Consider the following 14,450-nt stretch of genomic DNA (forward strand, 5'->3'; position numbering starts at 1 on the left):
TTGGGATACAGTTCCCAAAAAAGTGAGATTCTTTTGAAGACCCTGTCAGCATTTTGTTCTCACTTGAAACAAGAAACTGAATGATGACACCATCTGGAGAAAACCTACCCATTTCTTGGGTCTTTTCCTGCAATCCATGCAAGCCAGGTCATGGCAGGAACATTGGTCCTGCCATGCTGCGGCCTGTCAGGTGTCAGCAAAGCTGAACTCTAAAGCTGATTAAACTGAAAGTGAAAACAATGATTTTCTCCCCCCCCCCCCCATTGCATTTGGGCTTTGTCTGTTTGTACAGGCAGCAAGTCGGTCACATTTAACTGAACTCTTCCAGGAAAGACTAGAACGTGTCCTTAAGCAATACTTGAAGGTGATCCTATCTACACAATAAAGTACTGATGTTCTGGGTAACTGATGTAAGAAAAAGTAAAGCTATTTGACAGTATTGCTAAGGTGCAGTATAAGAGCTACTGAGGACGTGCAGCTAGCCGTAACTGACTTTGATGGTAAAAAGCTTAATTTTAAAACTCTGCAGGTGTACCTGCTCTTTCTCGGAAAGTTACTGATTCCAGTTTAGAGGAATAGAGATGGACTTGAGTTATCTGGTAACAAACCAAGGCACAGCAAGGCCCCTTCTCAGTGTTTGCTTACAGCCGCTTTCAGTATTTTAGCTTATGTGCTTTGTATCCTCTCTCCTGGTGGAAGTAAACAACCATCTTAGATCCTCGTAACTACCTACGCTAGACACCTGAAGTAAGCTGAGCAAGGCTTGTGCGGAGAGGTGACATCTGTTACCAGGCCAACTATGCCTGGGAGAGACAAATGAGCTTTTGGGTTCAAAGTCTGAAATTCAAAGGCTATTGCTTCAGTTTCAGACCTGAAAACATGCTTGCTTTTCTGAAAGCTTGTCTGTTCCTCTTTGCTTGCTCTAACTATGTCAGTTGGCTTCATAGTAAATATTACACTTCTATACTGAGCTTCTCTTGCTTTCATCTTCGGACCATCGTGGCTGTAGCACTGCTTATGAAGCAGCTGATGTTAAAGGACTGCTTACCTCAAAGGGATCTGTCTTTAAAATGATTGCAGTTAATTTTTCAAACCCAAGACTTGCAGTGCTGAAATGAAGAATTAAATTTTTAGGAAGCAGGAAACATTAGAGTATTACATACTTAATTAGGAGTATTCTTTCCCCCCCGAGTGGTGAACATCCATGTTCAGTAGTGGCTATACTGAAAACATACCTGTGATTTGTAGTGAAGTCTTACAAGTATAGCTTTATGCAGCATTAGTATATTATGTCAGTATTATATTTCAAGTTTTATAAAAGAGTACAAATTTTCCGTGCCATGACTCCATCCGCTGTCCCTCTACACTGAAAATATTTCAGTCTTGATGTAGTATCTGTGGGTAGGAAGATGATTTTTTTTCAGGTCAGTATATTGCCAGGGTCCTCCTTCCTCCTACAGCTGACTAGCAATGGGGCACTTTTTGGCAGATAATTGAATGCTGCAGTCACACTTCGTGTCCGTGTCATTGCACTAGGACAAAACTGGAGCGTCAACCTTGCTAGACTGGATCCATTGAGCTGGTGCATCGAATTCTGTGTCCTTGCTGTGATGGAGATTCAGACTAGATGCTTCACAGTGAGATACTAACGTGAGCATAAGCAACCTTTCAAGAAACAAAAGGAAAGAGTTAAAATCATAAGATGCTATCGAGAGACGCTGATGTCCTAATTCTAGAGAGCTAATGGTTGATTTGTGCACTCAATAAGGAGGATTTCTGTCACTTTAGAAAGTTTAAGCTGTATTGGGAAGATAATAGGGTATTGCAGTGATACTACTCTGTAGATAGTTCAAAACCCTGTTCTTAGTTCTGTCAGGAACATGGTTTTGCTGCTGTTCTTTAGGAGTAGATATATTGGTAAAATGCATTGCAGTAATTTTATACCTTATACCTTCTTATACGCTTCTCATTAAACAGCCTAGCTACGTTGGTGAGTTGGGCCCTCCAGGTCGCAGCTCGTTGGACAGCGTGGAGATGGCGTATGCTCGGCAGGTGAGTGGAAATGGAAAATCATAGTCAAACATTGTTTTCTACAGAGAGAGAGGTGGGGAAATTAAAGATCTGTGAGCTTAGTGTGTAAGAAGATGTGGCAGGTAAAACATGAAAACATTTGCCTGTGGTTAAAATGCAATTAGAAAATACAGAAATTTAGCCTGACTTTTTTTAGAAGCGTACTCTCTGTCTGCTACAGGATTTTTTTTTGTCAGAAGGAGATCCTGAACATCATATATGACCGTAGAAGTCATTTATGCTTGTATAGTAAATTGAAACTCTTTTAACCTTACAAAAACATTTTTTAGAATTCATGTTGATGTGTAATAGTACGCAAATGAAAACTTTATGTTCCCTTTATTCTCACATGTGGAAGATCACATTTCTGATGTGTGTGTGTGTAGGAAAAAACATGCTGAAGTCTTAATCCTGATGTTTGTCAAATTATATCCTGTTTTAATGGCATCGCTTATGAGAAGCTTTAGTGCATCAGCTATGAATTAATGTCTGGTGGCATTAGACTCCCTCTGAAAATTTTCAGGGAAAACTGATAAACCTTTACATAATCAATTTGTTACTTTTGTTGTTTGAGATGATCTGTTTACCAGCACTGTTGGAAACAAAATGAAAGAGAAGGACTTGATTTTTCAAAATGGAATATGTAAAACTACATAGACAAAGCGTTGCCTAATTTGCACACAATTACTGTGATTGTGTGCATTGGCTCAGTCTTTGCTGAGTCAGATAGCGGCGTGTGCATCTGTTTTTCTATGTCTGCATTCAGTTATGGTAACTGTGAAGAAATGAATCACAAAATAAGGTGCATGGTTGTGCTGACAAAGTGTATGTTTGATTTAGTGGTTGTTAATGTACGTTAATTTGTTTCATCTCTACTGTAATATTCCTGTATTAAGAATCTTCCTTGTGGCACAATTATATCCATACTTTGAGGCTGACGGCGTTGTTCCCTGATGTTTTGTGGATATGGAAAGCTCAACCTCTCTAGCCTAGTACCAGGGGTAGCTGCAGAGTCACAGTGTCTTCCCCGTGGGTGGGCAGGTGGGCTCTCATCAGGTTTACGGGCTGCGTGCAGACTGCTTGCGATGTGCCATGGAAACGTGGCATTCGTGGCCAGGCTTCTGCCACCAAAACGCTTGGTGCAGCCACTGTGTGCTCCCGGCAAGCCCCCTGGAGAAACTGGCCTGGCTGAGCTGTCCTTAACATCTCCCCGCTTGAGTGCAAAAATACCTGGATTTCAGCACTGGGTATGGGGCTCGTATGGATTTCAGTGGGTAGTTAGGAGTCCTGGAGATCAGGCAGTCCACGCTGTTTCAGTTTATCATCAGCCATGAAATGTGTTTTAATTACACTGAAATGATTAATTGTTCTTCATGTCTAGTTCAAACTGTTTCACAGAAACACGGTGAAGTCCACATATGTGATTTCACTGATGCTAGATTCTGCTTGCAGTCCTGAGCTCCGCATCTTGTTTGCATGCTGGGCATGTTGAAGTAGTAGTGCATGCAAGAAAAAAGGACTTAAAGTACGACAGCACTGCCTTTCTAGTATTGAGAATGATTATTTTCAGAGGTAGCTGGAAGGTCTTTGGACTGAGAGTAGAATAAACAATAGTAGAAGTAGCTAAATTAAGACAAAGATTGAAATCAAAGCGGGTGTGTGCATGTGTATATGTGTTTAAGGGCAGGTTTTGAAAGGCCAGGTTTCTGTTCTCCTTTCCCTGTGTCAGATTTCCCTAAATACTGCCACAAACGAGCAAAATTCTGGTTTTTACGTCAGCAGGTAGGAGGCTGCCATGCAGGGGAATATCACAGCCATCCAGTTGTCAGGTCTCTTCTGAATCTTTGTCGTCCAACAGTTAGCTGCAGTTAGTCTAACAGGGCATTCAGCACAGTGCTTTGCCGTGCAGAACCCCTGAGCAGCTGGATTGCTGCCTGCCTTCAGGCAGGCCTGGGGCTTTGGTGTGTTGAGGAAGCGTGGTTGGTGCTGATGCCCACTCCTCTTGCATTGGATTAGAAGCGGCTAACGTGGGAGGGAAGCAGAAGGGACTTGCTGGAGACGCTCTGTTCTTGAAGCCTGGTTCAGATTTTGCTGGTGTGGCTGGGGAGAGGGAAGGGGAGTAATATGTATTGTTAAACTTGCTTACTTTCAATGTGTTTCAGATTTATATTTATAATGAGAAGATAGTGAATGGACATCTGCAGCCTAACCTGGTGGACCTTTGCGCTGCTGTTGCAGAACTGGATGATAAGGTACTGCCAGTGAGTTAACGTAAGGAGATGTATTTAATCTGTTTTCAGCTGTGATTAACAGCCTGCTGACATTAGTGGAAAAACACTGATATTGCCAAAAAAAATTGCATGGCTCCACAGAAAACACAGAGCCAGTACTGGAATCTTCTCTAGTACAGCAGGGCCCACCTGTGATGAACTTGGTCATGGTGAAAATTTCTTAACACAGTGAGGAAGAAAAGAACCTGCTTTCACTGCAGTGTCCCATCATGAGTGATGAGCTGTCAAGGAAAAAACTTGCTTTTTCATTTTGAATGGGTTCTGTTGTGTTTGGTTTTCAAAATGTGGCCTCCTAACATCCTTTGAACGTATTTAGCTGTAGGTGAAGGGTCTTCAATCAGACCCTGCTAGAGCTGAAGTAGGCTCCCATAGCAAAGCGTAAAGCCCCTAGGATTGACTTTAAACCAATGATCTGCCTGCTTTTATTTTTTTCCCTACTCCTTTAATTGTGTTGCCTTGGTCCACCCTAAAAAAACAAATGCACAAACCTGGCCACCTTTGAGAAACGCTTGGAGGAGAACACTGCAGGAGGGTCAAGTCATGAAAAAACTTTGCAAATGGGGAGAGCAAAAAGCTGTTCAGAAGCTGAGAGGCAAATGCTTCAGTCAGATCTGAATTACAGACGTGCATCTTTGCTTTGAATAGCTCTGTTCATTTTGCTAGGGACAACACGGTGAGTTTCAATGTTCTTGCTGCTTTGAAGCACTGAGATCAAACACCTGCCCTTGCTGGAGCTAACAGTGCTGTTACTTCTCAGTATTTTGCTGTTTCAGCAGGGATACTCTAGTCCTGTAGATACTGATACGATCTCGTCCTTATGGATGAGCAGACCTGGATGGCTTTCAACGTTTTTTTTCAGACCTGAGTCTTTGTCCAAGTGATCAGTGTCCTTTAGACATTTCTCATTGCAGCTGATTACACAGCTTTCCAATGGCAGCCAGAGCAATTTCTTATATGGAAAGCTGCTGATGTTGCGGTATTTATTGAGTGGGATGTACAAGCTGGAAATGGGGAAGGAGGCTGAGCACCGAGTACCCAGCCTAGTTTTGGAAATCATTGTCGATCCTGGGTGACAATTGCAGGTACAGTATTTATAGCCATCTTCTTGTGCAAGAATTAGGTAGAGAAGCCTGGGAAATTTGAATTCTGCATGACAGAAGCAGCTTACCTTCATGACTGCATCTAGTATCTCCATTACAAATCTAAACTGACATTACTGTTGTGTTTTTATGCTTTTCTTAAGCATCAAAACACCATGTAGCTCAAAACAGTGTTGCTTGTTCATCTCTGTACTAATCACTGTTGCATGGAATGGCTTGTTTATAGAACATCTCTGAGATGTGGGCCATGGTGAAACAAATGACTGATGTTACCCTGGTTCCTGCTAGTGATGCCTTGAAAGTCCGGACCAACATGGAGGTGCGTATGGAGTTCGTGAGGCAGGCTCTGCACTACCTAGAACAAAGGTAAGGTGAATGCTTTGGGTAGCACACTTTAATAGAGTTCCCTAATAATAAGCCAGAATGACTTTGTAATGCACACAAACATATTAACAAGTCAACTACCTCTTGCTGCTCACAGAAGTGTCTGTTGCCTGTCTTTTCTGTTCTGCAGGGCTTAGAGCAGCCACTTGAGTATAAAACTGTTTTAGTTGAAAACTGTTCTAGTTAAAAAGGCCTTGGATCCGTGGGGAGGTTGTTTAGAAGATGCAGAGACCTTTTATTCTTTCTTCTGTTGCCCTTAAATATTCTCTATCTGTCATAGTGGTAAGTGAAGGGTTTTTCACTTGTGGAAAGAGATCTATTTCCCCTCTGCAACAAAACTCCCCTTTTCTATACTCCCTTTCTGATTGCTGATCACTGTCAGGAGCTAGTGCTGGGAGGAAGCGAGGACAGCAGTGGGGACAAATCTGGTGCAATGAGTCAGGTTCTGATCATGCCATTTCTACACTGAAAGGTTTTTGTAAAATTTTGAAGAGGCTGACGCTGAGACATCCAGCAATGATTTTCAGACTCTGGAAAGTGGCTTACAGTCTGTATCAGCAAGTATCACAGGGGCCTAAGCTCCTTGACCAAGAAAATGCTTGGAGAATTGCCGGCTATGGAGCAGACAGAATGGTTGTAGAGAGAAAGCCCAAAGCTGAATCCCCGGATGGCCGTATTACCTATTCACTGCACATGTGGATATTGCAGTGTCTCTTACCTAGTAGCCGCCGATGTAATGCCAGCAGGCTAGTTCAGCAGTGGAAAGCAAACAATAGCTGCAGCGTAGTGCGTGGGCATTTGTTATGGATACAGATCTGCCATCTGAGCACGGAAAGTGCCGCGCTCTGATACAGCACACTGGGAAGAGATGTTTTCGCCTCCTGGCACAGCCTCTTCTTGGCCCCTGACAGTTGGTTGCCACACCTCATCAGCACTTGTTGTCACCCAGGGGGGGTGGCGGCGTGCCTGCCTGTGTGCAGATGAACTGGTGCATCAGAAGGATCTTCCGTTTCCAGCGCTTCGGTCTCAGCAGTGTGCGATGAGCCAGTGACTCTTAACCTGATTTGCCAAATATCCAACTTGCTAGATTTTCACAGTGCCATTAACTACTAACTGAAATTAGGAATTAGTTACATACAGTTCACCCCCAACCCTCCCAATTGTGGAAATTGGGCCCTTCAGGCTTGATTTAAAAAAAAAAAAAAAAGAAAAAAAAAACCAAAAAGCAAAACCCGAACCCTGTGCCTAGCAGGAATTGGCTAATTCTGAGGTGTTTCCATGCCTCACCAGCCCCTCACACGTACAAGGAGGAGATGTAGTGCTGCTCACAGCTGTTCTTGCATTAGTTGCTTTGGAGCAACTAACTAACTTTGCATGTTAGTTAAGCAACTAACTTTGGAGCCCTGAGGAGCATGTGCTTAACTCAGCCGTAATGTCAAGATACACTGATACTTGCTTATGTTTAGCATAGCCTTTCCGTTTTATAGTCTGATGGTGCATGAGTCTGTCATGTGCTGTAGAGAAAAGAACAACTTCATGTAATTTATTGTTGCTGCTTATATAGGTATTCCTTCAGTGTACAGACTTTCGAGACTTCCTGCTTCTAAACATGAATATTTGTTAAATTGACCTGCCTTGATTAAAGGCTTTGGGTTATTTTAGAAGGTGTTCTCAAAGCTGCCTTTACCAGTTGTTTTTCTCTAAATTCCCTTTTCGTCTGTGATTTCCTTCTGGTAAGTCCATGGCCCTCAAGTTTGTATTTGTCCATAGGGCAGGGAGGAGAGACAAATGCATCTGTGGTGTTTAACTGTTCTTTTGTGACAGGATTGAGAGTTAAAGCATTAGGATGGAAGGGCTTTTTGCCAGTTATGTAATTAACTTCGTACTAAGAGAACCTAATGAGAGGAACCTTATAACAGGGTTGAACCTGGAGCAGTACACCACAGACTCCAAACGTGGTTTCTGTTGAGACTGCTGAATACAAGGATCTTCTTAATTCAACAGAAGTTTGCCTCATTTTGTTGTAATGATAATGTTTGAACATCAAGGTCACTTGCTTTAAATCGATAATTTGGTTGGATTTGAAAGGCAGTGGATGTTTTTGTAGCAAGTATATTTCAGTCTGTTCACATTTGTTTTGTTTGTGTTGTTTTTCAGTTACAAAAATTACACCTTTGTGACAGTCTTTGGAAACTTGCACCAGGCTCAGCTGGGTGGAGTCCCAGGGACCTACCAACTAGTCCGCAGCTTCTTGAACATCAAACTCCCTGCGCCTGTCCCTGGTCTCCAGGTGTGTCCATCACTTTCAGTGACTGAGCTAAAATAATAACACAAATTTGTTTGCTCCAGCACAGCCAGGAAACTAGTGCAGCCTCCGGTGGTTTTTCTATTGTTTAAACTGCTTTTAGGGCAGCAGGCTCTTACTCCTTATCTAGAATTTTTCATTAGGGAAATGGAAAATAGACAAAATCGCTTTGAGTTCAGAGCTACTCCCGAAGCATGGTAGTGCTCAGTAGTTTGAGTTCTGAATTCTAGAAGTTATGGTCTCTTCTGGTGGCCTTTTTTGAGATCAACAAGCAAGCATCAGAATACGTTATGATGTTTCAAAAAAGCAGTAACTTAATCGCCCTGTTTTGCCTTTTCTCTTTTTTTTGCACTTATTGTAAGATGGTGACACCAATTGTTGATGACTAAATATGTAATGAATTAATCTGAATTGTAGCCCGAGTCTTTTATTTAGGAATCTGAATAAAATCCTGTTCACCTGCACATAGTAGAAAGTGCATAGCTGTGCACCTACAAAATTACCAGATAAACAGACAGGCTGGGTTGAAAAATTGAAGTTAAAAGTTAAATGAAATGATAATAAATTATAGCATTGGAGACTACATAGCTGAGTCTAGCTGTCCTTTTCTCACTTGCTGAGATCCATGATTAGTTTCTTTCTTTTTCAGTACAAATGTTTTTAATACCTCAGTGGTCTAATCCAAATCCGCCTCCTGGGTGGGAGTATATCTGTATGCTAGTTCTGGGATTGTCAGAACCTGACTCAGAACTGAAATCTGGGCAAGCAGAAGAGAGTCCCATCCTTTGCTGCTAGGATGTGCACAGCTTTCACAGGACTTAAACCTCATAACCTCTGGCTTCTGTAACACGAACAGAATTTTTTACCAAAACCAGTGTGTGGGTATAAGGGCAGAAATAATGAATGAGGCAAATGATAAAGAAAATTAATTCAAATATGCTGCTTTTTAAAAAAAAAAAAAATCTTTCTTTATTTTCAGGATGGTGAGGTGGAAGGCCATCCTGTCTGGGCACTGATTTACTACTGCATGCGCTGTGGAGATCTGACTGCAGCCATGCATGTGGTGAAACGGGCACAGCACCAGCTGGGAGAGTTTAAAACCTGGTTCCAGGAGTACATGCACAGTAAAGATAAAAGGTAATTGGGAACTAGGAAAGATCTTTGTGAGGGGTGGGAGTTGCTGTGGAGTAGTGAAATGATCAGAGGCTTGGTAGAAATACAAGCTCAGGTCTCTTCTGGTGGTGATGGCTGCCTGGTGTTTAAATTACCTACCTAAATTACATGTAAGAAGTTTGCATATTTTAATTTGTGGCTTTGAAGTCTAGAAATCTCCATAGAGAAAGAGCTTTTGAAAATACGCAAAAATTTACATTTCAAAAATAACAGTTGTGTAGCTTTGCTTTTTTACCATAGGATCTGCCCTGTGTAACGGTAGGATACTGCATACAATAGATTAGATTTAGTCTGCTGTCACAAATCCTGTGTCTTTTTATTTCCCCCGTCACTTGTTTTAGTTGAATTTCCTTTGGGGAATGCTTTTTACTACACCTGTTTTCATAAGAATGCCACACAATAAAAGCAAGTAGTGTTTGTTAGAAGTCTTTGGAGGCATTCACTCTCACATTTTTCTTGTGCTTATTCTCCTTTTCCAGTTTTTGCTATCCATCACTTGACAGAGGCCACTGGCCAAACTACTGATTATGTGGTTGCAAGCAGTCGAGTTAGTGCATCTTGAGGAGTGCTTTGAACTCTGCTGTGGTGTTTTAGGTTATCTTGTTTACCTTTCCACTTGCAATGAATTTCAAACAAGCGCACGGTCAGCTATTGCATTAGAGCTGTGCTCCCTTCAGGGGAATGGCACTGTGCTAAGGTACTGGCTGAAACTGGGGGAAACCGGAGGGCCCAGGTAACTGCCAGGAGGTGAACGTGTAATGTCCCACCTCAGCTTATGACAACTTCATTCATGTGTGGGAAGCCCTCATCCTGCAGTGTGTTGAATGTATTGGGGCTCTTCAGGTATGAAAATGTGAGAAAGAACATATCAGTTTGCATGTCTTAAAATCAAACCGAGAGGAAAAAAAATCAAAGTGCCATTTACCGAGTAGTGTACGCCATGTTATTCTTCTATAAATTAACCTGATTTGTAGAGAATATCTAGGAGTGCTCATTATAATAAGATTGTTCCAGAAACCTTAGTTTCTGTCATAGGGGTACTGTCATTGTCTTCATTACAAACACTTTAATGAGATACAGTATAATTGATTTATTTTGTTTTTATTACAGCTATGAAAAGGTACTCTGCCTACAGATTTGACAAACAATGTCTTAGTCTAGGAGAACGCTTTATTGATTCAATTCTGTAAAATTCTCTACAAGAGGGTATAAGAAATAGAATGACAAAGAACATTATGACAGTATTTAATGATAAAGATGAAAGTCTCTCTCCTAAAAGACTTCATGGTACAAAGACCTGCTCACTTGTTAGTTTACTAACCCAAAGAGTTCCAAAGACTTTGAGCTCTCTTTTTCTGAAATGATGAAATAGTAGAGTCAGACAAAAATAGCTCATCTACCACAATAGTAATGCACCCCTAAAGAGGCTGTCATCTGATTCCTCCCCCCTGCAGTGGGTATTTGAAGGTGAGCCTCCGTAACTTCAATTATACGTTTAAATTCATGTGTGCAAAATTTTTATTTACAGATGTAAATAGAAAGTGCAAGACATACCGGCCAGTGCTTACTGTCGTTACGCCTTTGCTGTGAATATGCACCTATTTACATTGATTTATATTCAGGTTTCCTCATACAGGGAAAGATGGGTTTCATGTCTTTTCCTTCAATCATTTTTTTTTCCTTAGACTATCTCCTGCCACAGAAAATAAACTGCGTCTTCATTACAGACGAGCTCTGAGAAATAATACTGACCCGTACAAAAGGGCTGTTTATTGTATTATTGGCCGTTGTGACATTACAGATAACCAGAGTGAAGTTGCTGATAAAACAGAAGATTATCTTTGGCTAAAAGTAAGTGTGGTGTTGGGGTTGTGTTGTTGGTTTTTCTTTCTTTCTTTTTTTTTTTTTTTTTTTTTTAGAACAGGTCTAAATGGTATTGCATTTCTGCACCGCTCTGCTAACCTCCCTACTTCTAGGTCTGGTGTTTTGCATCAATGTAATGCATGTGACTTGACCTTGCAGATAGCGAAGGGCTGGGAACCCGAGTCCCAGGGCTGCTCTGTTACCCACTGTACTATCAGGTGCTAATCTGGGGACACTTGTCTTTGGAAGTGTCATGTTCTTCATTTGACACTGATCTTTGTCAGCTGTTTTTACAAGTAGCATTAGCTTGCTACAGTGACGATCCTTTTAATTTTCCTTTCTGGATGGATTATGGCTCAAATGTTGGTGTCAATTGGCAGAAGACGGCGCTGTCTATGTCTCTATAGTCCAGAGTCCTTATAGTTTTGGTGGGGGCATGAGAGATACTGGTCAGAACCCATTTCTCTGCTTCATCGGAAAGAGGGAGTAGAATGATGTACTTGTTAAGGCTGGGTGAAAAAATATTGCTTTTAATTATTGCTTAGTGAGCATTCAGAGTCCTAGCATCGGAGTTTGGCATGGACAGATACAAAAGGACCCCTGGGTTATATCTGCTGGATTCTGCTGTTGCTGCATTAGAGATCTTTGCTTCCCAGCAACGGCTGGACCTGATGTTGTGACTAGAAGTAGTTTCTAGTCAGTTGGTCAAATCTTAGGAGGGGCTTCAGATGGAACAGATATCTTCTGAGTGCATCCCTTGTGCAAGGTGAAGTTGAAATATCTGTGCTTCTTTTCTTGGATGTGTTTTTTAGCTGAACCAAGTGTGTTTTGATGACAATAGCGCAAGTCCTCCACAAGACCGACTAACTTTATCACAGTTCCAGAAGCAGCTGCTAGAAGACTATGGTAAGAAACCACAAAGAGGTGTGTTACTTGGGGCTCTGCTTTTCTGCTTAGGGCACTTTCCAATTGTTTGTACACAAACCCCATGTAACACTATAGCTCTCCACTAGTGACAGGCGTCTTTAGGGTGTTCATGGACAGCCCGCTTCCCTGGAGTAATGGCACACTTCAATAAGACACGATGAATGCATCCTGTGTGTTCCCAGCAATCCAGAGAGTGAATATGAACAACACTGCTGCTATTTGTACTTTATCCATACTAAATTATGGATTGCTTTCTCTCACCATAAATATGCTAAGGTCTTTTAGCAAAACTTCCAACTTCTGGAATACAGAACAGAAAAGCAATCATTACCTAATGTAGGCACGTATTTCCAAGGCTTTTCTCCGTCGTTCATTGTTTCTCTTAAATTACTATTTCAAGTAATTTTCTGGGGACCCAAATCACATTTCCTTCTACTTCAGAAAGTTTTAGGAACGTCCACGGCCCAAGAGAGTACCTTTTCCCATAATCATCTTCCAGGCAATCAAAATTAGGGCACTTGGACTATCCAAAACGTACAGAATTTGATTCTCCACAGCCTTCTAGTTTGTAGCATCACCCACACCCAGACAAAAATGTGTGGAAAAGAAATACAGTAAGCTACCATTGGTGTCACTGAGTAGGAAAATCCAGGTTTTTAACATTATTTGTACCATTGGGCATAAGTGTAAATGAAGACAAAAAGTTGTGGTCTTCAGAGAATCTATTTCAGTCTATCAGAGTTGATGGTTCGTTGTCTGAAAAGAACAAAGGATCTTTTTTGAGTAACTGTTTATTCTCTTTCACTTCCTGAATATGTCTTTGTGCTGTGGTCTTTCGTGATATATTTGCAGTGGATCAGTTATAGATAAGCCACTGATGTGTGATTAGGTATTCAGTTTTGTCTAGTGTGTTTATTTCTGTTGGCACTGAATAAGCAATAGTGATGCACTGTGACAGAAAGCATCCACTGTCAGTGATCTCTGATTGCAAAATCATTTTCACTTACGCTCTGTGTGTTGGGGTTTTTTTTCCAGGTGAATCACATTTTGCAGTGAACCAGCAGCCTTTCCTCTACTTCCAAGTATTGTTCTTGACAGCACAGTTTGAAGCTGCAATTGCTTTTCTCTTCCGGACAGAGCGCTTGCGTTGTCATGCTGTTCATGTTGCGTTGGTCCTGTTTGAATTAAAATTGCTCCTGAAATCTTCTGGGCAGAGTGCACAGCTATGTAAGTCCTGCACACTTACTCTACAATAAAGGAGTATTTTCTGAGCCCTTAGAGAACCCTGTAGACACTGCAGGTCTATGTAATTCATCAAACAAGCAGCATTTATCAGAACAGTCTCCTAAAAGTTAATTGTTTTAGTGGCATTCGAACTCTGGATCATGGCTCTGACTAACTTGAGATGAAGATCAGAGCAACGTTTCCTGGCATTAGATTCTCTGATAGTGTTGTTTCTGACATTGCAGTAAGCCATGAAGCTGGTGACCCTCCTGGCGTCAGGCGTCTAAATTTTGTGCGGCTTTTGATGCTTTACACCCGTAAGTTTGAATCAACAGATCCAAGGGAAGCTCTGCAGTATTTTTACTTTCTCAGGTAGGAGCTAATCTATGTCTCTAGATTTTCTCCTAGTTATAACTGCTTAATTATTCTTATCTGTGAAGTCCTCAGAAACAGGAGTACCTTCCTCCTTCCCTTTCTTTTGTAGGAATGAGAAGGACAGCCAAGGAGAGAATATGTTCTTGCGTTGCGTTAGTGAACTAGTAATTGAAAGCAGAGAGGTACGTTTGCCTTCCTCAAACTGAAATTCATTTTTTCATTGAAATCTTTATTAGGCAGGACAATCTTAAACAGTAGTTTACTCTTTCTGCCTGATGCAGGCCTAGATGACGGGAGATCTTGCAATGACCCTATGTTTAAGATATTTAATCGTGTCTTTTTGCCTGTTATTTATATACAAATAATTTTGACATTGATCACTCTTTTTCATTCATCCATGACTGCATCTTTGTACATAGTAAATATGTTGTGAAATATGTGCAATTCATCTCTCTTTTTTTGTTTCCTTTTTTTCTTACTTTACATCTGTGTGGATATAGTTTGATATGATTCTTGGAAAGCTGGAAAATGATGGTAGTAGGAAGGTGAGTTGACAATTTATGTTTATATTTTACATAAAAAGTACAAACTCTGTGTGATTTCCAAAGTAGTCATGAGGCTATCTTGCTTTTCTTTATTTTTCAGTAGCTAAATTATTACTGTGTTTAAATACATACAGGTTCTCCAAGTATGAGATCCTTTTACAGAGTAATCTATGACCTGCCCTAACAGAAGGCA

At 41.1% G+C, this 14,450-nt stretch overlaps 1 protein-coding gene across 11 annotated transcripts in view; it reads left to right on the top strand.

The window, feature by feature from the left end:
* NUP93 (nucleoporin 93) overlaps positions 1–14,450 on the top strand; it is an 84,846-nt gene that overhangs the window by 59,182 nt on the left and 11,214 nt on the right. For 10 of the 11 annotated variants that reach the window (XM_076349393.1, XM_076349391.1, XM_076349392.1 and 7 more), the window contains 11 exons: positions 1,978–2,052; positions 4,233–4,322; positions 5,688–5,827; positions 8,003–8,135; positions 9,130–9,287; positions 11,009–11,174; positions 11,999–12,092; positions 13,149–13,340; positions 13,583–13,709; positions 13,822–13,894; positions 14,213–14,257. In XM_076349393.1, the coding sequence (XP_076205508.1) occupies positions 1,978–2,052; positions 4,233–4,322; positions 5,688–5,827; positions 8,003–8,135; positions 9,130–9,287; positions 11,009–11,174; positions 11,999–12,092; positions 13,149–13,340; positions 13,583–13,709; positions 13,822–13,894; positions 14,213–14,257 (1,293 nt within the window). The remainder of the gene's footprint in view (positions 1–1,977; positions 2,053–4,232; positions 4,323–5,687; positions 5,828–8,002; positions 8,136–9,129; positions 9,288–11,008; positions 11,175–11,998; positions 12,093–13,148; positions 13,341–13,582; positions 13,710–13,821; positions 13,895–14,212; positions 14,258–14,450) is intronic. The other variant, XM_076349394.1, reaches the window with a different exon arrangement.

The sequence above is a fragment of the Aptenodytes patagonicus genome, chromosome 11, assembly GCF_965638725.1.
Source record: "Aptenodytes patagonicus chromosome 11, bAptPat1.pri.cur, whole genome shotgun sequence".
Classification (NCBI taxonomy): domain Eukaryota; kingdom Metazoa; phylum Chordata; class Aves; order Sphenisciformes; family Spheniscidae; genus Aptenodytes; species Aptenodytes patagonicus.